We start from the raw sequence: 26,550 nt of genomic DNA, 5'->3' as shown, positions 1-26,550 counted from the left end.
TAAGAAAAAAGAAAGTTGTTGGGAGCACTTATAGAATGTGAAACTTTCTTTATTTTTACACAGTTTCAGTTTACTATTCCGTTAGTCAGCACCTCTACTAACATTTTTGGGTGTGCATAAGCTCCTGCATTTGACCCAACCCCCGACTGAAAGATGACGTTAGGCCATCGTACACTCTTACAAGAAAAGGGTATATCTAGAGCCTAAAAGGGTTCTTTGGCAGTCCTCATAGGAGAACCCTTTGAAGAACCCTTTTTGGTTCCAGGTAGAAACCAAAAGAGTTCTACCTGGAACCAAAAAGGGTTCTAAGTGGAAGCAAAAAAGGTTCTCCTGACGGGACAGCCGAAGAACCCTTTTGGAACCCTTTTTTCTAAGAGTGTATTAACTCAATGCAACTCTATGTTAATATCTGTCTGCCTTCTTGTCTTTCTGTGTGCCTGTGCTTCCTTCCTTCCTCCGTGTGTGTGTGTGTGTGTGTGTGTGTGTGTGTGTGTGTGTGTGTGTGTGTGTGTGTGTGTGTGTGTGTGTGTGTGTGTGTGTGTGTGTGTGTGTGTGTGTGTGTGTGTGTGTGTGTGTGTGTGTGTGTGTGTGTGTGTGTGTGTGTGTGTGTGTGTGTGTGTGTGTGTGTGTGTGTGTGTGTGTGTGTGTGTGTGTGTGTGTGTGTGCGTGTGTGCGTGTGTGTGTGTTGTGCTGCTGTGTTGCTGTGTTGTGCCCCTCCCTGTGTGTGTGTGTCCATGTATGTGTCTGTCTGTAACAGAAGGGCTTCACTCCGCTCTACATGGCCTCACAAGAGAATCATCTAGAAGTTGTGAAGTTCCTTTTGGAGAACGGGGCCAATCAAAGCCTTCCCACTGAGGTAACAGCCAATCAGCAGAGCATAGGGTTGGAAGATTCCCAGAATCAGAAAGGAATAAGCAGGAAATTATTCCATTTACACCTACACCCCACTACACCTCCTGCACTATTCCCTCCATCACTTATCAATTCTTTTGACTCTCACTGTCCTTCCCTTCTCCATCTGTTTCTTTAGGTCACTTAACCTTTCTTGAGCTCTATCTACTCCTCTTTCCTCTGTCAGGATGGCTTCACCCCTCTTGCCGTGGCTCTTCAGCAGGGACATGAGAATGTCGTGGCCCTGCTCATCAACTATGGCACCAAGGGAAAAGTCCGTCTCCCCGCGCTGCACATAGCGGCGCGGAATGATGACACGCGCACAGCTGCCGTGCTTCTACAGAATGACCCTAACGCAGACGTCCTGAGCAAGGTAGGTACTCACTGTGTGTTTGTTTGTGTGTTAGTCTTCACTTTAGTGGCAAACTTTAGTTTAGTGAGTGCCACAGTGAGTGAAGATGATACTTGTAGAATTAGAGGCCGTCAGTTTTAGAGCTGTATAGAATAAGGTATGGTCTCCTGTGTGTCACTATAGACAGGCTTCACACCGCTCCATATCGCCGCACACTACGAGAACCTGAACGTAGCCCAACTGTTGCTCAACAGAGGAGCCAATGTCAATTTCACCCCTAAGGTATGTCTGTTCCCCTCTGCCCTAGTATCACTGACACAGTATTGTTACCAGTCCCTCACTGGTTTCTTTCTGGTCCTACTGTCCATCCCCTACTTAATGTGTCTATATTTCTCTCTAGAATGGCATCACACCTTTGCACATCGCATCCAGGCGGGGGAACGTGATCATGGTACGACTCCTGCTGGACCGAGGGGCACAGATTGATGCCAAGACCAAGGTACTGTACTGCATCCCCTCCCCGTGTCTCTCTCTCTTCCTCATCTGGTCAGGCCCTGCCTTGTTACACATACAGTGCTATATTGTCCCAGTCCAGGTGTTAACTGTCCTCTCTCTCTCTCCCTCCCTCCCTCCCTCCCTCCCTCCCTCCCTCCCTCCCTCCCTCCCTCCCTCCCTCCCTCCCTCCCTCCCTCCCTCCCTCCCTCCCAGGATGAGTTGACTCCACTGCACTGTGCAGCCAGGAACGGACACGTGAGGATCATTGAGATCCTACTGGACCAAGGGGCTCCCATCCAGGCCAAGACCAAGGTACACATAACGCTAACCCACCAAGGACTGATTTCTGGACTGTTGTTCTCAAATACTGTATGCACACAACACAATAAGTCATGGATTGTATCTCTCTCTTTCCTATAGAACGGCCTGTCTCCCATCCACATGTCAGCACAGGGGGACCACATGGACTGTGTGAGACAACTCCTGCAATACAACGCTGAGATTGATGACATCACACTGGACCACCTGACCCCCCTGCATGTGGCAGCCCACTGTGGGCACCACCGCATGGCCAAAGTGCTGCTGGACAAGGGAGCCAAACCCAACTCCCGTGCACTGGTCAGAACTACACTCATACATACCTACCACACATACCTACCACACATCTTTGTTAAAGTGTGTTGCCTTTGTGACCATGCTGTTGTATTGTGTTCTCAGAATGGTTTCACTCCGCTTCACATTGCCTGTAAGAAGAACCACATGCGTGTGATGGACCACCTGCTCAAACACTCAGCGTCCCTAGAGGCTGTGACAGAGGTGAGAGAGATAGGGGCAAGAGAAAGAGATGGAATGTAAGCTAGGGTAAGAAAAGAGAGGGATTCTGCTAAGGAGAGAGGGATGGATATCTTTATTTCTACGTATGATTCTTTCATTGCTTGTTTTTTCTCTCCCAAGTCTGGCCTGACTCCTCTACATGTGGCCTCGTTCATGGGCCACCGCAAAATAGTCACCCATCTGGTACAGAAGGGGGCTTCTCCCAGTGCTTCCAATGTAGTGAGTACTCGAATGTTACCCATCCACCCACCTCATCACTGACCGAACTGTCGTGGTAATTTCCTGTATTACTAAATGATCAGAGTTTACAAACCACACACAAGTCAGAGTTATATTTTATATTCCATCTTTAATTATATGAGCTTCACCATAGCCCTTTTGACTCTCAGATCAATTCAGTGTCTATAAATGAATTCTCTGAGAGTCCTTACAAAACAATTCTTAGTATCTTTTATAGCCAAGATACACCCCTCTCAACTCACATGACGAACCACAGATCTTAGGAACCTTTTACTTGAAAGAGGAGTATCCCATAGCCAGATAGCCTTAGCTATAAATTATTGTTCAGTTTGGTCTCTTTAGACGAGATTCTAATCTCGTGCTTGGTACTTCTTAGTACGAAAACATTACCTCATCCAATGGCATATATCAATTGTCAATTCAAGATACTCCCATCTCAAATACACCCCCTCTTCTCCCCACCCTGGAGAAGCTCACTAAGGGAAGTGAACCTCTAGGTCATATACTATCTCAAGATTCATCAACACATCAGAGGGGTAATACAATGATTCCAGACACTGCCATACTCCTCCCCCCAATGGGAAAAGATGGGAGTGACTAGCGTACAGACATAGTGGAGCCCTTCTCCCTTTCTGATATTCTGCATATTATGAAAGTAGATAAAACATCTTATTTATCTATGTTACCTAACTAATTCTGATTCAGCTACGACAGAACCTCTGGCCAATTTTCACAATGTTTTGTGTTACTGATTTACACTGCTCACACACATGTGTTTGCCTGGTTATGTGTGAGCAGAAAGTGGAGACTCCTCTCCACATGGCATGTAGAGCCGGACACTATGAGGTGGCAGAGTTCTTACTGACCAATGCAGCACCAGTAGACGCCAAGGCCAAGGTAATGACTTCACACACACACACACACACACACACACACACACACACACACACACACACACACACACACACACACACACACACACACACACACACACACACACACACACACACACACACACACACACACACACACACACACACACACACACACACACACACACACAACATACAACATCCGGCGCCGAAACGAGATGGCCGCCTCGCTTCGCGTTCCTTGGAAAATATGCAGTATTTTGTTTTTTTATGTGTTATTTCTTACATCGGTACCCCAGGTAATCTTAGGTTTCACTACATACAGTCGGGAGGAACTACTGAATATACGATTAACGTCAACTCATCATCGTTCCTACCAGGAATATGACTTTCCCGAAACGGATCCAGTGTTTTGCCTTCCACCCAATACAATGGATCTGATCCCAGCCGGCGACCCTGTGCGACGCCGTAAAAGGGGCAAACGAGGCGGTCTCCTGGTCAGGCTTCGGAGACGGGCACATCGCGCTCCACTCCCTAGCATACTACTCGCCAATGTCCAGTCTCTTGACAATAAGGTTGATGAAATCCGAGCACGGGTAGCATTCCAGAGAGACATCAGGGATTGCAACGTGCTCTGTTTCACGGAAACATGGCTAACTCAAGAGACGCTAACGGAGTCGGTGCAGCCAGCTGGTTTCTTCATGCATCGCGCCGACAGAAACAAACATCTTTCTGGTAAGAAGAGGGGCGGGGGGGTATGCCTTATGATTAACGAGACGTGGTGTGATCATCATAACAACACACAGGAACTCAAGTCATTCTGTTCACCTGATCTAGAACTCCTCACAATCAAATGTCGACCGCATTATCTACCAAGGGAATTCTCTTCGATCATAATCACAGCCGTATATATTCCCCCCCAAGCAGACACATCGATGGCCCTGAACGAACTTTATCTGACTCTTTGTAAACTGGAAACCACACACCCTGAGGCTGCATTCATCGTAGCTGGGGATTTTAACAAGGCTAATCTAAAAACAAAACTCCCTAAATTCTATCAGCATATCGATTGTGCTACCAGGGCTGGAAAAACCCTAGATCATTGTTATACTAATTTCCGCGACGCATATAAGGCCCTCCCCCGCCCCCCTTTCGGAAAAGCTGACCACGACTCCATTTTGTTGATTCCAGCCTACAAACAGAAACTAAAACAACAAGCTCCCGCGCTCAGGTCTGTTCAACGCTGGTCCGACCAATCTGATTCCACGCTTCAAGACTGCTTCGATCACGCGGATTGGAATATGTTCCGCATTGCGTCCAACAACAATATTGACGAATATGCTGATTCGGTGAGCGAGTTCATTAGGAAGTGCATTGACGATGTCGTACCCACAGCAACGATTAAAACATTCCCAAACCAGAAACCGTGGATTGACGGCAGCATTCGCGTGAAACTGAAAGCGCGAACCACTGCTTTTAACCAGGGCAAGGTGACCGGAAGCATGACCGAATACAAACAGTGTAGCTATTCTCTCCGCAAGGCAATCAAACAGGCTAAGTCCCAGTACAGAGACAAAATCGAGTCGCAATTCAACAGCTCAGACACAAGAGGTATGTGGCAGGGTCTACAGTCAATCACGGATTACAAAAAGAAAACCAGCCCCGTCGCGGACCAGGATGTCTTGCTCCCAGACAGGCTAAACAACTTTTTTGCCCGCTTTGAGGACAATACAGTGCCACTGACACGGCCCCCTACCAAAACCTGCGGGCTCTCCTTCACTGCAGCCGAGGTGAGTAAAACATTTAAACGTGTTAACCCTCGCAAGGCTGCAGGCCCAGACGGCATTCCCAGCCGCGTCCTCAGAGCATGCGCAGACCAGCTGGCTGGTGTGTTTACGGACATATTCAATCAATCCTTATCCCAGTCTGCTGTTCCCACATGCTTCAAGAGGGCCACCATTGTTCCTGTTCCCAAGAAAGCTAAGGTAACTGAGCTAAACGACTACCGCCCCGTAGCACTCACTTCCGTCATCATGAAGTGCTTTGAGAGACTAGTCAAGGACCATATCACCTCCACCCTACCGGACACCCTAGACCCACTCCAATTTGCTTACCGACCCAATAGGTCCACAGACGACGCAATCGCAACCACACTGCACACTGCCCTAACCCATCTGGACAAGAGGAATACCCATGTGAGAATGCTGTTCATCGATTACAGCTCAGCATTTAACACCATAGTACCCTCCAAACTCGTCATCAAGCTCGAGACCCTGGGTCTCGACCCCGCCCTGTGCAACTGGGTCCTGGACTTCCTGACGGGCCGCCCCCAGGTGGTGAGGGTAGGTAACAACATCTCCACCCCGCTGATCCTCAACACTGGGGCCCCACAAGGGTGCGTTCTGAGCCCTCTCCTGTACTCCCTGTTCACCCACGACTGCGTGGCCATGCACGCCTCCAACTCAATCATCAAGTTTGCGGATGACACTACAGTGGTAGGCTTGATTACCAACAACGACGAGACGGCCTACAGGGAGGAGGTGAGGGCCCTCGGAGTGTGGTGTCAGGAAAATAACCTCACACTCAACGTCAACAAAACAAAGGAGATGATTGTGGACTTCAGGAAACAGCAGAGGGAGCACCCCCCTATCCACATCGACGGGTCAGTAGTGGAGAAGGTGGAAAGTTTTAAGTTCCTCGGTGTACACATCACGGACAAACTGAATTGGTCCACCCACACAGACAGCGTCGTGAAGAAGGCGCAGCAGCGCCTCTTCAACCTCAGGAGGCTGAAGAAATTCGGCTTGTCACCAAAAGCACTCACAAACTTCTACAGATGCACAATCGAGAGCATCCTGTCGGGCTGTATCACCGCCTGGTACGGCAACTGCTCCGCCCACAACCGTAAGGCTCTCCAGAGGGTAGTGAGGTCTGCAGAACGCATCACCGGGGGCAAACTACCTGCCCTCCAGGACACCTACACCACCCGATGTCACAGGAAGGCCATAAAGATCATCAAGGACAACAACCACCCAAGCCACTGCCTGTTCACCCCGCTATCATCCAGAAGGCGAGGTCAGTACAGGTGCATCAAAGCAGGAACCGAGAGACTGAAAAACAGCTTCTATCTCAAGGCCATCAGACTGTTAAACAGCCACCACTAACATTTAGCGGCCGCTGCCAACATACTGACTCAACTCCAGCCACTTTAAAAATGGGAATTGATGGAAATTATGTAAAAATGTACCACTAGCCACTTTAAACAATGCCACTTAATATAATGTTTACATACCCTACATTACCCATCTCATATGTATATACTGTACTCTATATCATCTACTGCATCTTGCCATCTTTATGTAATACATGTACCACTAGCCACTTTAAACTATGCCACTTTATGTTTACATACCCTACAGTACTCATCTCATATGTATATACCGTACTCTATACCATCTACTGCATCTTGCCTATGCCGTTCTGTACCACCACTCATTCATATATCTTTATGTACATATTCTTTATCCCTTTACACTTGTGTGTATAAGGTAGTAGTTGTGGAATTGTTAGGTTAGATTACTTGTTGGTTATTACTGCATTGTCGGAACTAGAAGCACAAGCATTTCGCTACACTCGCATTAACATCTGCTAACCATGTGTATGTGACTAATAAAATTTGATTTGATTTGATTTGATTTGACACACACACACACACTCAACAACAATCTGAACAACATTAAATTATCTTGCCACTTGACTCCTATGTATATTTATCTCTCATCTTCTCTCCCTCTCTCCTCTCCTCCGCCCCACCCTGTCCAGGATGACCAGACACCTCTCCACTGTGCGTGTCGGATGGGCCACAAGGAGCTGGTCACTCTGCTGCTGGAACACAAGGCCAACCCCAACTCCACCACCACAGCTGGACACACACCCCTCCACATCGCTGCCCGTGAGGGACACACTCAGACTACACGCATCCTACTGGACATGGAGGCCCAGCAGACCAAGATGACCAAGGTACAGTCTGTTGTCCAATGCCCACACACTCTACATACACACCCCTCTATCAACTGTCTAATACTAACACACTCCTAACCTTTTCTCTGTGTGGGACTGTGTGGTCTGTGGTCCCTGACGTCTCTCTATCTGGGATGTCTCTGCAGAAAGGCTTCACTCCTCTCCATGTGGCTTCTAAATATGGCAAAGTGGACGTGGCAGAGCTGCTGCTGGAGAGAGGGGCCAACCCCAACGCTGCTGGCAAGGTAAGGGTTGGAGAACACAGGGAGGGGGGAAGAGCAGGGCTGTTGGGAGGGAAGGGTCAAGGTATTTCAGGTGGAAAGATGTCAGAGTTAAGTTATGGTGGTTTATATGTGTGTGTCTCCTTTACCTTTAGAATGGACTGACTTCTCTACATGTGGCTGTCCATCACAACAACCTGGACCTGGTTAACCTGCTGGTCAGCAAGGGAGGCTCCCCACACAGTGCAGCTAGGGTGAGAGACTACACACACACACACACACACTCACAGACGCAGATATCATCTTACAATGCACTCATAACCATTAACTCTGGTCCTCTTGTTTCAGAATGGCTACACCCCTCTCCACATAGCGTCGAAGCAGAACCAGGTGGAGGTTGCCAACAGCCTGCTGCAGTACGGCGCCTCGGCCAATGCTGAATCCCTCCAGGGGGTCACGCCCCTTCACCTGGCAGCTCAGGAGGGCCGGCCTGACATGGTGGCCCTGCTCATCTCCAAACAGGCCAACGTCAACCTGGGGAACAAGGTGAGGCCTCAGGGACTGATGCAGGGAAGGAGTTAAGATTATGTGGGTGAAAGCTGTTAGTACTGCTGCACCCTCAGCCGGTCGGGAGAAACCGGAAACATCTGGTTTTCATGGGAAAAGGAAGACAGCCTGTGACACGACTCTCACTTTTGAACTTTCGCTCACTGTTTACAGTCCCCGGTGAAATATATAGCGGATGGCTATAGATAGTGCCTTTCTTTCTTTGAGATTAATTCTTGCCACAAAGTCGACAGACACCTCATACCAATTTTGTTGGTGTCAACTTAGTCGGAGATTCCATTATTGCTAGATAACGCTAGCTAATATCAGTCTAGCAGCTATGTATTTATGATATGTGCTAGCTTGCTCTCTGAAGTTGTTTCCCTCCAGAATATGAACAAGGCAACACTCTATCTTAACTCCTCCTCCATATTTACTGGATTGGTTGAACAGTGCAGAAGAAAACTTCATCTGACAGTTTTTATTTTGTTGTTATGACCAGATGTGGGGCATCCCGCTCAGGTGATTCTTTATGCCTGTGACGTTAGGTTAGTTCTGCTGTAACAATATGCCTGATTTTTGCCCCTGGCTCCTCTCCCCTCAGAGTGGACTGACTCCTCTCCACCTGGTGGCACAGGAAGGCCACGTGGGCATCGCTGACATCCTGGTGAAGCAAGGGGCATCAGTGTATGCTGCCACACGGGTAAGACCACACTCCTGTTGACCTCTGGGACAAGGCAAGGGACACAAAAGTCTCTCTCTGCTCAGTAGCATCCAGCGACACACACTGTACCACTTCTGGAGTCTGTAAACACCTTTCATTTTTAAAGCATCTCAGTAGATAATAGGATATTGCAGTAGAGAATTGCATTCCACCCAACATGAACACTCCTCCTTTGTGCCAGGTTGTAGAAAGTTGGTATAAAGTACACACCTCTGCCTTATCATGACATACACACTGTTACAGTTCATTGCTATCTGAAGCTAATCTTAAGCTCAGTGAATCTTAACGCAAGGTCAGTGTGGTATGGGACCAAACAGTAACAGGGCTACATAGTGAACGATGGGGGCTCCATGGCAGATAGAGTATCTGAGACGTGACCTTTCCTCTCCTTAGTATAAATAGCCACTGACTGGTTCTCCTGTCTCAGGGTTACATTACCATCATCATTACACAACCTACGTACCCTCAGGCCAGCTAGGGCCTCCATTACCCTGAAACTCAGTATGTCAACCGCAGAGCATATATGGTAGGAGAGACATACTATAGATATCGTGTAGTGTGTATGTGTTGAATTTGTAATCATGTGACTCGTTAACTGTCACATGATTTCGTTAACTGTCTCGTAGTAAGTCTGTGCTGGTTGTATTGGATACTGATGGGGTCCTAATCTCTCTTTCAGATGGGATACACCCCTCTCCATGTTGCCTGTCACTATGGCAATGTAAAGATGGTGAAGTTCCTCCTGCAGCAGCAGGCCAATGTCAACAGCAAGACCAAGGTGAGCACCTCCCTCTGGACATCAATGGAACTACACTTACACAAAATTATCCTTCAATTTTAACAGTGAATCACAGTAAATATGAACTGGCTATGTGATGTGATTCCTTTCATTGTGTCTCATCAGTATGTTAATGTTTGTGTCTCTTTCCCCCAGGTTGGTTACACTGCACTGCACCAGGCAGCCCAACAGGGCCACACAGATATCGTCACCTTACTGCTCAAACATGGAGCCCCACCCAACGAGGTCACCACTGTAAGTACCACTGCTTTTCACTCCCTTTCACTCCTCCACTCATCCCTCAATCCCTCCACCTCACTCTCTTTCTCTCTTTGTCTGTTAGAACGGTACGTCAGCCCTGTCCATCGCCAAGCGTTTGGGGTACATCTCCGTAATCGACGTTCTCAAACTGGTCACAGAGGAGACGGTTTCCATTGTAAGGAGTAAACAAGTACCAACTCTTCAAATATTTATATTACACTTCTGACTCAATGCAGACAATCCTTCCATACTCTTTGTCTCATCTTGAACCTGTCTCTCTTCTCTCCCTCAGACCACCACAGAGAAACATCGGATGAGTTTCCCGGAAACAGTGGATGAGATATTGGACGTATCAGAGGATGAAGGTACACAACACTTACAATACATTACAGACAGTAGAACACACAAAGACAGATACCCCACAGAACACACTTTCTCCTCTTTTTGGCAAGATAGGAGATATATTGTACTTTAATTTCTTATTAATAAAAATCCTCATATCTTGCAGTACAGTTAGTTGGCAGTCCATTCTGGCTTTAATAATGTATGAACAATTTGAACAGACTTATTGCAAATGATTTTATAATATTGCAGGGCCTCCTAAAATATTCCTCTTTCACCTTTTGATTTTTTTAGGAATTGCACAGCTAACAATGGGTATCACTGTCTCCTTCTCTCTTCTCTGTGCAGTGCTCATAGGTCGTCTTAGAGTGTGTGGCTCCATTTCAAGCTCTTGCCGTCTTTCTCTCTGGTTCTCTTTCTCTCCACCTTCTTTCTCTCCACCTCTTCTTCTACGCCTGGTCCTTTTGGGACTGTCTCTCTCCTGATGTTCAATGTGGTGCATGCGTTTCATGGTTTCATGTCTATAACCTTTCTTTATCCCTCCAGTAACATAGACCTGACTCTCAGTCACTAACTCCCCAGATCAGATGTACTCTACAGTATCATTCTCTCCATGTCACCGCAGCTGGGGGCTAGGGATGGCTGTCCTCACCAGCCTACAGTACTCTAAGAGAAAAGCCCAGTAGTGGAGACTGGACACTCACCCATTCAGTTTATCAAACCATTCACTACAAAAAAAATTATCAAGGTGAAAATGGAATTCTCTGGTAAAAAAAATGTGCCAAAGCTACTGTACTGTATCAACATTCCAAGATGTTGATGGTGTTTTCTGGATGTTGTTGTCTTGTGGATGTTGTTGTCTTGTTGATGTTGTTGGTTTGATGTCTTTATCAATGTTCCTTCATTACATCAGCTGTTATTTGTATAGTTTGTGTCTGTAGTCTGTAAAGATGTGTGTGTACGTGCTATGTGTGTTTCCATTGGTGTACATATACTGTGTAAGGAAATGAAAACACAGTGACTGTGAAAAAATACATTTTGCACACAAGTCTTCATTACACCCACGGGTGTCTGATCAACCAGTAAAGTTCACAGCGTCAACATTACAACACCCTTGACAGTGATGTCAGAGGACGTCACACCCTGGTATTTTTAGCTCCATGATAATTAAACTGACAAATTGACACTGTTGGTCTAAAATTAGAAAGTAGTCTAGTTGCTGCCTTAAAAACACATATAACCTACTCACTACAATGTTCAAATATATAATAGACAAGTAATATTTTAATATTTAGACAAATGCACTTCTGTTTTTGAAAACATCTGACACACAGCGCTCAAGAGATAAAATTTACTAGGTAGCTAGCTAGCTCTCTAGCTAACATTTTGTTGCTTGTCCAAAGTCCAACAGCTAGCCTGTGTAGCTAGCTAACGCCAGTCAGCTGAAAGCTTGCTAGCTAACGAACAGGCAAAGAAAGGTAGCTAGCCAATTAATTGTAGTTTTATTTTAATTAGCTAGGTAGCTAGCTAACATAACGTTATACCAGTCAGATGAGAGCTAATGTTGACTAGGTAGCTAAACAACAAGCGAGGAAAGCTAGCTATATTTTGCCAAGTAAGGTTTTTCATAAGGCTAAAGTCAACATGTGTAAACTGCTGACCTAGACACTTGAGCACAAACAAATATGAACTAATAAGCTAGTGAACATACTTGGTTTCTATGATAGCCAGTTAACATTAGCTAGGTAACTTTAGCTAAGGTAAGACTATAACATTAGCTAACGCTTATGGCCAGTTCATGCACCACAATATTTCATACGTTCTTACTCAAAACATAGCTCTAGCTAACGTTAGGTAGCTAACGTAAACTCACGTAAACTCGTACATCACCTTGGTCCGTACAATTGCCCTTATTTTAGCGCCCCAAAAACGTAATACTTTTACCAGATCAACTGTAATGTCAATACCATTGTAAAGTACAATTTCTCCCCTTTCCAACAGAATCAATTACATTACCTAAACACTGCCCGTTTCTGCATAATTCAAGCAGGCAATGAGCCCCGTCGGGTCTTTTTAAAAATGGCGGGTGGGGAAGCGAAACTAATGCGTGATAGTGAGAAGGAGAGATGTCGTGTGGGAAAATTGCTTTTTTTCACTCGATCTGTCCAACTTATCACTTTATCGCCTCTAAAATGTAAATAAAACACTATAAATAGTTTATATAATGTGTGATTACATACCTATTTGAAGGTTTGTGTCGAATTTGAATCGGGTTTTTAGGGCGGTGCTGAAGTGATCTTAGAAGTAAACAGCGGCTTTGAGAATGATGTTCGCATGCAATGATGACGCAAAAAATGACTAGTTATCCCCCCCTTACCCCCGTCACTGTCCATTTCTTGTTTTTAAAGGATGAGAGAAGTGCTACACCTGGTGGAGAGAGATTGTAAGACAGAAATAGTTGCTTTATGCGTGCTGTACGTTACGACATGACACGCCACGATGTAACGGAGGGTACATTTTTTCAACTTTTCTCCAATACTATAGAGCCATTACCATGTCGATCAACGCTTGAATAGAAACCTAGTTCACACCCCCGATTTTGAAGTCAACACAGTCGATACAGTCCCAAATAGTTTTCTTTGTAGCCTCGTTTGAATGTTGCGGTTGCGCACATTTGTACGGAATGGGGTGAGTTTACGTTAGCTAGCTAACGTTAGCTATGTTAAGTTTAAAAAGACCAACATTTGAGAAACTGCCATGATGCTCAGGTTAGTTTGCATTGCTAGTGCTAGCTACAATCAATGAGATGCATTGCTTACGTTTACTACCGAACTAGCAAGTGAGTAAGCCAATTTTACCCCAATAAGATTGTACCACAACTCAATGTTGATGTTATATCCTAGCTACATTCTTCCACAAAACATAGCTAAGTTAGCTAGCTAAATAAGTTAAAAGCAGGTTCAAATCCAACAGCAAACTTTGGGAAACTGTCACACAGCTAGCTAGCTATCTTACAATGCATGCAATGGGCATAGCAAAACTAGCTAGGTAGACTACTCCATAGACCAAGCTATGGTAAGATGAGGTAGTAAAAATGCAATGGTTCTGATGATGAACTTAGCTTTATGATGCTTTTGGGAAACTGGGCCCTTGACAATAAATTATGCGAGAGACAAAACACTTTTTTTTTTATTACATAATTTGAAGCACACGTGACATTTTCGAAAGACACCTCATTTAATTTTGTATAATCACCTTCCGATGTAAAAACCATGGAAATTGGTCTGAAGCTGAAAAATAAATTAAATTCACATGAGCACCACAATGCCTACTTCACTTATGCTCTACCAAGGTTTTCCAGCACACAGCTTTGACAGTAGCTATGTTTGTCCATTGTTCTTCAAACAATGTGTGTTCAGGTTACTTAGGATTCAACTCTCAAACAGCCTAATTCATACACTTTACAGTGTCCTGCTATTAAATAATATATATATATATAATTAGGCTGTATGTATTTTTAGATATAGGCCTATTGTGAATGTGTATTATTGTTTCTTAGCCTATGTCAATATTACACAGGTAAATTAACAGTTACAGAAATCAGGAGTGATTTAAGGAAGTGGAACTACAGGCAGGCACCACGTTAATACAATACAAAACAGCTCGCTCCATCAAGCATGATGGTCTTGTAAGTATAAAAGCAAAGCTTGCTTTCATATAATAATAAAAAAGTTTGAAAAGGTAGTATAATAGGATAAGTGTGGTGTGTGAAAAATACAATACTTGAACTTGATACTTGGTACAAATCCCATTATTGTGGGAGCACCTCCTCTAAGAGTATGAATTAGGCAGTTTGAGAAGGTTTGAATCCTAAGCAACCTGCATACACATTGTTTGGCATAGCTACTATAGTAGGTCAAAGCTGTGTGCTGGTAAACCTTGGTAGAGCATGGGCAGAGTAGGCATTTTGGTGCTCACCTGAATTTCCTTTCTACTTCGTAATCAGACCAATCCCTGCTTCTCACTTAAAACTTTGTTTTTTGTTTTTAAAATCCATGTTGAGTCCTCTATCTATCTCTGTGGTGCCAGTGCACTTGTGTGTCCATGTAGTTGTACTCCATGTACTTTGTGTGCTTTGTCACAGCCAGGACTCTCAGAGGGAGAGAAGAAACCTCTCAACCCTGTTTAAATCAGTTTAATTGTGCCAGATTGGGTCCATGTTGACGTGGACTATGTCTAAAGGGACAGCGAAATCCCAATGGACATGGCTCTAGTGATGTTGTCTTGTTTTAGACTCAGTTCATGTTGGGCCATATTGTAACTCTCCAGATGTTAAGGAAATCTGGGATATTTTACCATACTTATCCAATATGCTGTGCTCCAAATATTCAACTACTGGAAACAGTTTATAGCTGAAAAGTATATGAACACATCACATTTGAGATGAATATTGAACAAAGTGTAGGGGCCATCTTATTTCTGTCTTTCTCCATGTTCTCTCTCTCCATCTGCCTTTGGGTCTCACTGTGACCGTGGCTTCACTAAATCTCTTGCCATTGACACATGTACAGCATTAACACATGCACAGTGTGTGGAGTGTAGTGGCACTTTAACTCACCAACCTAACTACTATATAAACCATGTGTTATATTTACTGAACTCATTCTATGCTCTCTAACTCTGACTCACATGTTTCAGTTATCTTGTATGTGTCTTTATCTATTACACCCCTCTGACCCGGTCTGTCCTCTCTCTCTGCCCTTCCTGTTGTTGTCTGAAGGGGAGGAGCTTTTGGGGACGGAAGGAGCCAGGTACATGAAGATGGATGACTTGAAGGACCATGATGACGATTTCCTGTCACCCAAGAAATCTATGGAGTACGAGAGAGGGCTGGGCACTGTGTAGGGGGCCTAGAGTGTGTGTGGGGGGGGGGGGGGGGTAGAAGGAGGGGGTTAGAGTGTGAGTGAATGGGGGTATATTGATAGTAAAAGAAGGGTGGAGGTATTGTAAAGAACGGGGAATGGATGGGTTAAAGCTATATTGGGATGTAGAAAGTGGAATGAGAATATATCCCCTACACACTCCTTGTTTTCTTCTCTCCAACAGCAACTACTCACCTGCCATTCCCAGGATCCCTTGTGTCTCCCCAGAGATGGTCCACCTAAAGGAGCATGAGATGGAGCAGGTACAGAACAAACTGGTTAGGTTCAATCCCATGAGGTTGCCATATTATTCATGAAAATATTTGTATCGCTGTAACCCTGTGGAGGGTGAATAGAAAAGTAAAAATGCTTTTTCTGTCTATATTTTAGGTACACACTCCAATGCCATTACATAGGGAGTATGATGACGACTCCCTGATCCCCAGCAGTCCAGCTACAGAGACTTCTGACAACGTCAGTCCTGTGGCCAGCCCCATACACACAGGGTCAGTACACAACCCTAACCCTAAGTCTAACCCATATACACAGGGTCAGTACACAACCCTAACCCTAAGTCTAACCCATACACACAGGGTCAGTACACAACCCTAACCTTAAGTCTAACCCATACACACAGGGTCAGTACACAACCCTAACCCTAAGTCTAACCCATACACACAGGGTCAGTACACAACCCTAACCCTAAGTCTAACCCATATACACAGGGTCAGTACACAACCCTAACCCTAAGTCTAACCCATACACACAGGGTCAGTACACAACCCTAACCTTAAGTCTAACCCATACACACAGGGTCAGTACACAACCCTAACCCTAAGTCTAACCCATACACACAGGGTCAGTACACAACCCTAACCCTAAGTCTAACCCATACACACAGGGTCAGTACACAACCCTAACCCTAAGTCTAACCCATACACACAGGGTCAGTACACAACTCTAACCCTAAGTCTAACCCATACACACAGGGCCAATACACAACCCTAACCCTAAGTCTAACCCATACACACAGGGCCAATACACAACCCTAACCCTAAGTCTAACCCATACACACAGGGTCAGTAGACACAGCCATGTGTGTGTCCATCCTACCCTGCCTGTAGGCCTACACTGACAAATGCCTTATGTTGTCCATAAATCAATCTCTAAGAGTGACAATAGAAACGTTATTATACCGTGCAATAATGTGAGGCATGTCTCTTGTCAGGTTCCTGGTGAGTTTCATGGTGGATGCTCGGGGCGGCTCGATGCGAGGCAGCAGACACAACGGTTTGCGTGTCATCATCCCTCCACGGACCTGTGCCGCCCCCACACGTATAACCTGCCGTCTGGTCAAGCCCCAGAAACTCCCCACCCCTCCCCCCCTGGTGGAGGGAGAGGGCCTGGCCAGCCGTATCATCTCTCTGGGCCCAGCCAGCATGCAGTTCCTAGGGTGAGGACTTGAATAAACACAATACAGAGTATTGAAGGGAGGACAGGTGCATGAGTTGTCAACAAAAGACAATAGGTCAAATTTTGAGATCAGGATAAAAATTGTTCCACCTTCTGTGAGGGTATCCCCTAATTCAGGGGTGTCAAACATACGGCTAATTACATTGTGAGAATGACGTTTGAAGCCTCATTGATGTGTGTCTCTGTGTCTGTGTGTGTCTGTCAGGCCTGTGATCGTGGAGATCCCACACTTTGCAGCTCTGGGTCGAGGGGACCGGGAGCTGGTGGTTCTGAGGAGTGAGAATGGCTCTGTTTGGAAGGAACACCGCAATCGCTACGGGGACGATGTGCTGGAGACTATCCTCAATGGGATGGATGAAGGTAGTAGAATGAGAAGTTCTACTAACTCAGTCAGACCTATTACAGTCCCTGATAATGGCCTGTTTGGTGATTATTAGTGCTTTCTTATCGGTACTGTATCAGTATTCCCCACTCTTATTGACCGCTACATTCTGCCTGTTTATTCCTTTAGATCTGGAGAGCCAAGACGAGCTTGGGAAGAAGCGTATCCGACGAATCATCTCCACTGACTTCCCCCTCTACTTTGCTGTGGTGTCGCGTGTCCAGCAGGAGAGTGACCTGATTGGCCCAGAGGGGGGTCAACTGACCAGTAAGCTGGTGCCGATGGTCCAGGCTACGTTCCCTGAGACAGCGGTCACCAAGCGAGTCCGTCTGGGCCTGCAGGTGAGATGGGAGGATGAGGAGGAAGAAGCAGGAGGAAGACATTATAGTTAGTGCCTGCCTGTATGACCAAGCATGCTATATGCAGGGTTGGGGAGTAACTACATTACAGTTACATGTAATCTGTTTGTTTTTTTACTGTAACTAATCAGTTACTTTACCAGCAAAAATATTGGAATCAGATTACAGATAATTTAAAACATAGATGATTTCTTCTTGGATTACTTTTAAATTCAAAAAGGATGTTTGCGAAAATATATTTTGACACCTTTCTGTTTTCTCAATGACAATAATTCAGCATTAAAAAAAGGCGCAAGTTTAAGTTTGTTCCACCTGAGCGAGTCTGACCACAAGTCAGAGACCACTATGATGACACACCAAATGCGTTTGATGGATCCTTTGTCTTCTTCTAATGCCTGTTAAGGGGAAAGTAATCCAAAAGTGTCGGAAAGTAATTAAGTTACTGAGTTTAGGTAATCCAAAAGTTACGTTACTGATTACCATTTTGGACAGGTAACTAGTAACTGTAACAGACTACATTTAGAAAGTAACCTACCCAACCCTAGCTATATGTATGCTATATGTATTTGGTTTGATCAGCACATTTTATATAAATGTTTTCCTTGCCAAGGAAATTGCCTTTTTCTTTGTTCTACACACAAACAATGAGATTTACTACATACACGTAGTACAGTAGTCACTTAACAGTGGGCATATTAACCTTCAAAGTTTATATGGGGCTGTTTTGAAAGGGCATCATCTAGTCACCAATGTTTGTAAATGATTATGCCAGTATCCTAAAGCTTAATGCATCATTCACTAATGTGGTTATGTTCTATAACTATAGTCATGGTTACATAATGCAGAGGTACCTTGTTACAGTGAATGTTCTTTAGCAGCATGCCTGTTATGATCAGAGTGGAGAGTGGTTTTGATTTGATTTCATTCCAGTGGTTTTATTGGCCTACATACTGAAGTAGTCTCATATTTTGAGGGAAATATGTGTATGTTACGGTGAACATGGCACAGCATGGACTTCACCATGCATGGACCTTCCATCTCCCCTACTGCTTTGGAGCCTCCGCTGTGCTCCAGTACATGCAGCCTGTAGAGCTGTAACCCCAGTCCTAGCTTTACGCTAGCAGATACGCTAACCTCTTCAAAGGTTGTACTAAGTGAGACAGTTCACGTGAATGTGTAGCGAGGATTTAGACATTCATTGTCAATGTACACTGAGTGTGCAATTAAGTGATAATGCCCAAGAAGACGGTGTTTGGTGGATATACGTACTAGCACGGGTGTTGTCAGGCCCGAGATGAAGTCGAGGACCGGCAAACCATGCCAATCTATCCTCCAAACATCGGCTTCAAGGGCATTATCACTTTTATACAACGGGTTACCAACATATTAGAATAATGATTTACACATTTTCATTAAACACATTTGTATTAATTTATTAAGATACAGTTCATCCTTCCACAAGATATAGTCCCGACACAAATATAGGGTTGCTACCCAAGCCGGCTGGTCGTTTGTACTATCAATTCTGTTTGGTTGCCAGAGACGCGACCCAGTCGTTATGTCTTTTTAATCTCTATCTATGGACGCGACCCAGTCATTCATTCTAAATGTTCTACTGCCATACTGGCTGGCAACGTTCTTATCCCTTCCTTGCTAGCTAACCAACTACGGCTAACTTACAGTCACGTCAAATAGTGCAGCCAGAATAACAACAAAGTAGATGCATTTGTATTTGTTTAAACTATTTTCTAGTGATTTATTTGGTACATCCATAACAATGAGCTAATGAGGAGCAATTTCACCTGGCATAGAAAATGTGCTCTCTTGTCAGGACACTGTTGTTCAGAGGAGCTAGCCAACAACACAGCTAACACAATCACTTCAAAATGAAGCTGGAAAGACTGCAAACTAGCTGCACTTCGTTTCATTTGACCTGTTTTCTATTGATATTTATTTGTATATATCCATAAAAATTATGCTGATTCATGATTTTCTCAATCCATGACTCAATTGTCTCAAGGCTTAAAAATCGTCATTTAACCTGTCTCCTCCCCTTTATCTACACTGTGTCTCCTCCCCTTTATCTACACTGATTGAAGTGGATTTAACAAGTGACATCAATAAGGGATCATAGCTTTCACCTGGATTCACCTGGTCAGGCAATGTCATGGAATGACCTTAATGACCTTAGTGATCACTGTTTTACAGCCTGTGTTCGTAAAGGCTGCTCAGTGAAACGACCTATCCTGATTTGTCATAGACGCTTGCTAAAAAACTAAAATGATCAAGCCTTCCTTCATGAACTGGCCTCTGTAAAATGGTATAGAATCAGCTTGATCCCCTCTGTCGAAGACGCTTGGACCTTCTTTTTTTGATATTTTCGGTGGTATTGTTAACAAACACGCCCCCATAAAGAAAATGAGAATTAAAAACGGGTTCAGCTCCTTGTTCGAAAGTGATCTTGCAGAGTTACTCCACCTCAAGAATTGCATTTGGTGCTAAAGGAGCTCCTTAAACTTGACCCCCCAAAAAAACATCTGGGTCAGATGGTTTAGACCCTTTCTTCTTTAAGGATGCTGCCCATATCGTCGCAAAGCCTATCACCAATCTTTTTAACCTGTCTCTCCTTTCTGGGGAGGTTCCCATTGCTTGGAAGGCAGCCACAGTTCGTCCTTTATTTAAAGGGGGAGATCAGGCTGATCCTAACTGTTAAAGGCCTATTTCTATTTTGCCCTGTTTATCATAAGTGCTGGAAAAACTTGTCAATAATCAACTGACTGGCTTTCTCGATAGTATTCTTGATAGTACAGTAGTCTATAGTATTCTCTCGGGTATGCAATCTGGTTTCCGCTTAGGTTATGGATATGTCACTGCAACCTTAAAGGTCCTCAATGATGTCACCATTGCCCTTGATTCTAAGCAATATTGTGCTGCTATTTTTATTGACTTGTCCAAAGCTTTTGATACGGTAGACCATTCCATTCTCGTGGGCCGGCTAAGGAGCATTGGTGTCTCTGAGGGGTCTTTGGCTTGGTTTGCTAACTACCTCTCTCAAAGAGTGCAGTGTATAAAGTCAGAAAAGCTGCTGTCTCAGCCACTGCCTGTCACCAAGGGAGTACCCCAAGGCTCTATCCTAGGACACACGCTCTTCTCAATTTACATCAACAACATAGCTCAGGCAGTAGGAAGCTCTCTCATCCATTTATATGCAGATGATACAGTCTTATACTCAGCTGGCCCCTCCCCTGATTTTGTGTTAAATGCTCTACAACAAAGCTTTCTTAGTGTCCAACAAGCTCAAATCAAATAAAATAAAGTTTATTTGTCACGTGCGCCGAATACAACAGGTGTAGACCTTACAATGAAATGCTTACTTACAGGCTCTAACCAATAGTGCAAAAAAGGTATTAGGTGAACAATAGGTAGGTAAAGAAATAAAACAACAGTAAAAAGACAGGCTATATAGAGTAGCGAGGCTATAAAAGTAGCGAGGCTACATACAGACACCGGTTAGTCAGGCTGATTGAGGTAGTATGTACATGTAGATATGGTTAAGGTGACTATGCATATATGATGAACAGAGAGTAGCAGTAGCATAAAGAGGGGTTGGCGGGTGGTGGGTGGGACACAATGCAGATAGCCCAGTTAGCCAATGTGCGGGAGCACTGGTTGGTCGGCCCAATTGAGGTAGTATGTACATGAATGTATAGTTAAAGTGACTATGCATATATGATAAACAGAGAGTAGCAGCAGCGTAAAAAGAGGGGTTGGTTGGGGGGGGGGGGTGGGGCTCACAATGCAAATAGTCTGGGTAGCCATTTGATTACCTGTTCAGGAGTCTTATGGCTTGGGGGTAAAAACTGTTGAGAAGCCTTTTTGTCCTAGACTTGGCACTCCGGTACCGCTTGCCATGCGGTAGTAGAAAGAATAGTCTATGACTGGGGTGGCTGGGGTCTTTGACAATTTTTAGGGCCTTCCTCTGACACCGCCTGGTGTAGAGGTCCTGGATGGCAGGCAGCTTAGCCCCAGTGATGTACTGGGCCGTACGCACTACCCTCTGTAGTGCCTTGCGGTCAGAGGCCGAGCAATTGCCATACCAGGCAGTGATGTAACCAGTCAGGATGCTCTCGATGTTGCAGCTGTAGAACCTTTTGAGGATCTCAGGACCCATGCCAAATCTTTTTAGTTTCCTGAGGGGGAATAGGCTTTGTCGTGCCCTCTTCACGACTGTCTTGGTGTGTTTGGACCATTTTAGTTTGTTGTTGATGTGGACACCAAGGAACTTGAAGCTCTCAACCTGCTCCACTGCAGCCCCGTCGTAGTCCTGTAGTCCACAATCATCTCCTTAGTCTTGGTTACGTTGAGGGATAGGTCGTTATTCTGGCACCACCCGGCCAGGTCTCTGACCTCCTCCCTATAGGCTGTCTTGTCGTTGCCGGTGATCAGGCCACTGTTGTGTCGTCTGCAAACCCAATGATGGTGTTGGAGTCATGCCTGGCCATGCAGTCGTGGGTGAACAGGGAGTACAGGAGGGGACTGAGCACGCACCACTGGGGAGCTCCAGTGTTGAGGATCAGCGTGGCAGAAGTGTTGCTACCTACCTTCACCACCTGGGGGCGGCCCATCAGGAAGTCCAGGATCCAGTTGCAGAGGGAGGTGTTTAGTCCCAGGATCCTTAGCTTAGTGATGAGCTTTGAGGGTACTATGGTGTTGAACGCTGAGCTGTAGTCAATGAATAGCATTCTCACATAAGTGTTCCTTTTGTCCAGGTGGGAAAGGGCAGTGTGGAGTGCAATAGAGATTGCATCATCTGTGGATCTGTTTGGGCGGTATGCAAATTGGAGTGGGTCTAGTGTTTCTGGGATAATGGTGTTGATGTGAGCCATTACCAACCTTTCAAAGCACTTCATGGCTACGAACGTGAGTGCTACAGGTCTGTAGTCATTTAGGCAGGTTGCCTTTGTGTTCTTGGGCACAGGGACTATGGTGGTCTGCTTGAAACATGTTGGTATTACAGACTCAATCAGGGACATGTTGAAAATGTCAGTGAAGACACCTGCCAGTTGGTCAGCACATGCCAGGAGCACACGTCCTGGTAATCCGTCTGGCCCCGCAGCCCTGTGTATGTTGACCTGTTTAAAGGTCTTACTCACGTCGGCTACGGAGAGCGTGATCACACAGTCGTCCGGAACAGCTGATGCTCTCATGCATGCCTCAGTGTTGCTTGCCTCGAAGCGAGCATAGAAGTGATTTAGCTCATCTGGTAGGCTCGTGTCACTGGGCAGCTCGTGGCTGTGCTTCCCTTTGTAGTCTGTAATAGTTTTCAAGCCCCGCCACATAAGACAAGCGTCGGAGCCGGTGTTGTATGATTCAATCTTAGCCCTGTATTGACGCTTATACTTTTCTGTAAACTGGTCATCTCTGTATACCTGTTGCAAGACCCACTGGTTGATGCTTATTTATAGAAACCCTCTTAGGCCAGTCACATTCTGTTAAAGGTCCCCAAAGCACACACATCCCTGGGTCGCTCCTCTTTTCAGTTCGCTGCAGCTAGCGACTGGAACGAGCTGCAACAAACACTCAAACTGGACAGTTTAATCTCAATCTCTTCATTCAAAGACTCATTGACACTCTTACTGACTGTTGTGGCTGCTTTGTGTGATGTATTGTTGTCTCTACCTTCTTGACCTTTGTGCTGTTGACTTTGCCCAATAATGTTTGTGCCATGTTTTGTGCTGCTACCATGTTGTTGTTATGTTGTGTTGCTACCATGTTGTGTTGTCATGTGTTGCTGCCTTGTTATGTTGTTGTCTTAGGTCTCTCTTTATCTAGTGTTGTGTCTCTCTTGTTGTGATGTGTGTTTTGTCCTATATTTATATTGTAATTATTCTTTATTTTTTTTAAATCCCAGGCCCACGTAACCCCACAGGAGGCCTTTTGCCTTTTGGTATGCCGTCATTGTAAATAATAATTTGTTCTTAACTGACTTGCCTAGTTAAATAAATGTTAAATAAAAATACAAATAAAATGGAAAGAGCAGGTGTTCCTAATGTTTTGTACACTCAGTGTAGGTTGTAAATGTTTTAATTTGTTTTATGAACAACACTGATGAATAAAGAAATGCTCTGTGTCTTTTCAAGTTGTTTGTATGTTTTGGTATGGTATAAAATTGCATTTTATTGACCATAGACTTCTCTTTCTCTTCATCCTTCATTTCTCCCATTTGATTTATTTACCTGTCCATTGTCATCCATTACATCATTACATACCTCATATTATCTCTCTTCTTTTCTCATCCTATTTCTCTCTACATTGCTATCAATCTGTTTATCTTTTTATCAATCTCTCTTCTCCACACTCATCCACCACATCATCATCCCTCTTTCCACACATCCTCTCCCCTCTAACCTCAGGCCCAACCAGTCCCAGACGAGCTTGTTGCCAAGCTGCTGGGTAACCAGGCAACCTTCAGCCCCGTGGTGACTGTGGAGCCACGGCGACGCAAGTTCCACCGGCCCATCGGCCTGTGCATCCCCCTGCCCCCCTCCTGGAGAGAGAGCCCCCGGGACTCTGGGGAGGGGGACACCACCAGCCTGCGCCTGCTGTGCAGTGTCATCGGTACGCCAACACTGTCTGTCACACTTTAGCAAGCCTGACTGAGGCCTTATGAGGGACTAATGGCACAGTGAAACTGTATTACTTAAGGAATAGTTTAATGGTGCCCCTTAATAGTGCCATGTGGCACTGATGGTAGAGCATTGCCCTTGGAACGGCAGGGTTGTGGGTTCAATTCCCACGGGGAACCAGTATGAAAAAAGTATGAAAATGTGTAAAATCACTACTGTAAGTCGCTCTGGATAGGAGCGTCTGCTAAATCATGTAAATGTACAATTTAGAGTAAACTATGAGTTAGACTGCATGAACACCTCAAAGAAGGAAATTGATTGAACATTGTGATTCAATGTCTCTCATCTGTGGGATGGGATCCACATTTATGTAGGTCTGCAAGCCAGAGAAAAAGCAATGTCATTACTATACTGAGAAACTGTTAATTATCTTAATTACGATGACGAAGGTGATATGGTGAAGTAAAATCCCCTCGCATGAATGAATTACATTTAATTTTTGTGTCAAATCTCCAGTTGGCAACCAATATTTTACAGGATTAATTGACACAAACATTACAATGATTCACAGTGATAATTCAGTCAGTGATACTTATTCCGGTGTTCTGCACCTCATAAAAAATGAAAAATAAATCAATACATAATAGTAGATAAGGTTATCCAAGCAACAATAATAGCCCTAAAGCAGTAAAAAAGTTGAAATAAAAAAATTCTGATAAATAATACAGAAAAATTCAACGAAAGCGTTTATCCGGGTCTGACACAAAGAGAAGATGAGACAGGCCTACACACAATCTATATACATACTGTCACGTTCCTGACCTATTTATGTTAGTTTGTTGTATGTGTTAGTTGGTCAGGACGTGAGTTTGGGTGGGCATTCTATGTTGTCTGTTTCTATGTTGGTTTAAGGGTTGCCTGGTATGGCTCTCAATTAGAGGCAGGTGTTTGGCGTTCCTCTAATTGAGAGTCATATTTAGGTAGGTTGTTTCACAGTGTTCGTTGTGGGTGGTTGTCTCCTGTGTCTGTATGTATGTATGTTCGTGCCACACGGGACTGTAGCGTTTGTTTGTAGTCGTGTACCTGTTCGTGCGTTCTTCATGTTGTATGTAAGTTCCATGTTCAGGTCTGTCTACGTCGTGTTTGTTATTTTGTAATTTTCAAGTGTTTTCGTGTTCGTTTCGTAATTCAATAAATATCAGTTATGTCATCATACCTCGCTGCACATTGGTCTTCAGATCCCTCTCTCCTCTCCTCGTCCGAGGAGGAGGAATTAGAGAATCGTTACACATACAGTTGAAGTCGGAAGTTTACATACACCTTAGCCAAATACATTTAAACTCAGTTTTTCACAACTCCTGACATTTAATCCTAGTAAAAATTCCCTGTCTTAGGTCAGTTAGGATCACCACTTTATTTTAAGAATGTGAAATGTCAGAATAATAGTGGAGAGAATGATTTATTTCAGCTTTTATTTCTTTCATCACATTCCCAGTGGGTCAGAAGTTTACATACACTCAATTAGTATTTGGTAGCATTGCCTTTATATTGTTTAACTTGAGTCAAACGTTTCGGGTAGCCTTCCACAAGCTTCCCACAATAAGTTGGGTGAATTTTAGCCCATTCCTCCTGACAGAGCAGGTGTAACTGAGTCAGGTTTGTAGGCCTCCTTGCTCGCACACGCTTTTTCAGTTCTGCCCACAAATCTTCTATAGGATTGAGGTCAGGGCTTTGTGATGGCCACTCCAATACCTTGACTTTGTTGTCCTTAAGCCATTTTGCCACAACTTTAGAAGTATGCTTGGGGTCATTGTCCATTTGGAGACCCATTTGCGACCATGCTTTAACAGTCCTGACTGATGTCTTGAGATGTTGCTTCAATATATCCACATCATTTTCCTACCTCATGATGCCATCTATTTTGTGAAGTGCACCAGTCCCTCCTGCAGCAACGCACCCCCACAACATGAAGCTGCCACCCCCGTGCTTCACGGTTGGGATGGTGTTCTTCGGCTTGCAAGCCTCCCCCTTTTCCCTCCAAGCATAACGATGGTCATTATGGCCAAACAGTTCTATTTTTGTTTCATCAGACCACAGGACATTTCTCCAAAAAGTACGATCTTTGTCCCCATGTGCAGTTGCAAACCGTAGTCTGGCTTTTTTATGGGGGTTTTGGCGCAGTGGCTTCTTCCTTGCTGAGCGGCCTTTCAGG

General features: G+C 44.7%; 1 protein-coding gene across 23 annotated transcripts in view; it reads left to right on the top strand.

Annotated features, from left to right (window-relative positions):
- ank1a (ankyrin 1, erythrocytic a) overlaps positions 1-26,550 on the top strand; it is a 233,504-nt gene that overhangs the window by 175,436 nt on the left and 31,518 nt on the right. For 18 of the 23 annotated variants that reach the window (XM_071353024.1, XM_071353040.1, XM_071353022.1 and 15 more), the window contains 26 exons: positions 758-856; positions 1,079-1,264; positions 1,427-1,525; positions 1,644-1,742; positions 1,952-2,050; positions 2,159-2,356; positions 2,456-2,554; positions 2,693-2,791; positions 3,611-3,709; positions 7,507-7,704; positions 7,851-7,949; positions 8,081-8,179; positions 8,274-8,471; positions 9,076-9,174; positions 9,875-9,973; positions 10,130-10,228; positions 10,317-10,409; positions 10,527-10,599; positions 10,871-10,891; positions 15,357-15,453; positions 15,683-15,761; positions 15,889-16,004; positions 16,727-16,951; positions 17,177-17,331; positions 17,483-17,694; positions 24,126-24,330. In XM_071353024.1, the coding sequence (XP_071209125.1) occupies positions 758-856; positions 1,079-1,264; positions 1,427-1,525; positions 1,644-1,742; positions 1,952-2,050; positions 2,159-2,356; positions 2,456-2,554; positions 2,693-2,791; positions 3,611-3,709; positions 7,507-7,704; positions 7,851-7,949; positions 8,081-8,179; positions 8,274-8,471; positions 9,076-9,174; positions 9,875-9,973; positions 10,130-10,228; positions 10,317-10,409; positions 10,527-10,599; positions 10,871-10,891; positions 15,357-15,453; positions 15,683-15,761; positions 15,889-16,004; positions 16,727-16,951; positions 17,177-17,331; positions 17,483-17,694; positions 24,126-24,330 (3,244 nt within the window). The remainder of the gene's footprint in view (positions 1-757; positions 857-1,078; positions 1,265-1,426; positions 1,526-1,643; positions 1,743-1,951; positions 2,051-2,158; positions 2,357-2,455; positions 2,555-2,692; positions 2,792-3,610; positions 3,710-7,506; positions 7,705-7,850; positions 7,950-8,080; positions 8,180-8,273; positions 8,472-9,075; positions 9,175-9,874; positions 9,974-10,129; positions 10,229-10,316; positions 10,410-10,526; positions 10,600-10,870; positions 10,892-15,356; positions 15,454-15,682; positions 15,762-15,888; positions 16,005-16,726; positions 16,952-17,176; positions 17,332-17,482; positions 17,695-24,125; positions 24,331-26,550) is intronic. The other 5 variants (XM_071353020.1, XM_071353025.1, XM_071353021.1 and 2 more) reach the window with 5 other exon arrangements.

Source organism: Salvelinus alpinus, chromosome 19, assembly GCF_045679555.1.
Source record: "Salvelinus alpinus chromosome 19, SLU_Salpinus.1, whole genome shotgun sequence".
Taxonomy (NCBI): Eukaryota; Metazoa; Chordata; class Actinopteri; order Salmoniformes; family Salmonidae; genus Salvelinus; species Salvelinus alpinus.
The sequence above is the reverse complement of the archived record's forward strand: the minus strand, read 5'-3'. Positions and strand labels throughout refer to the sequence as shown.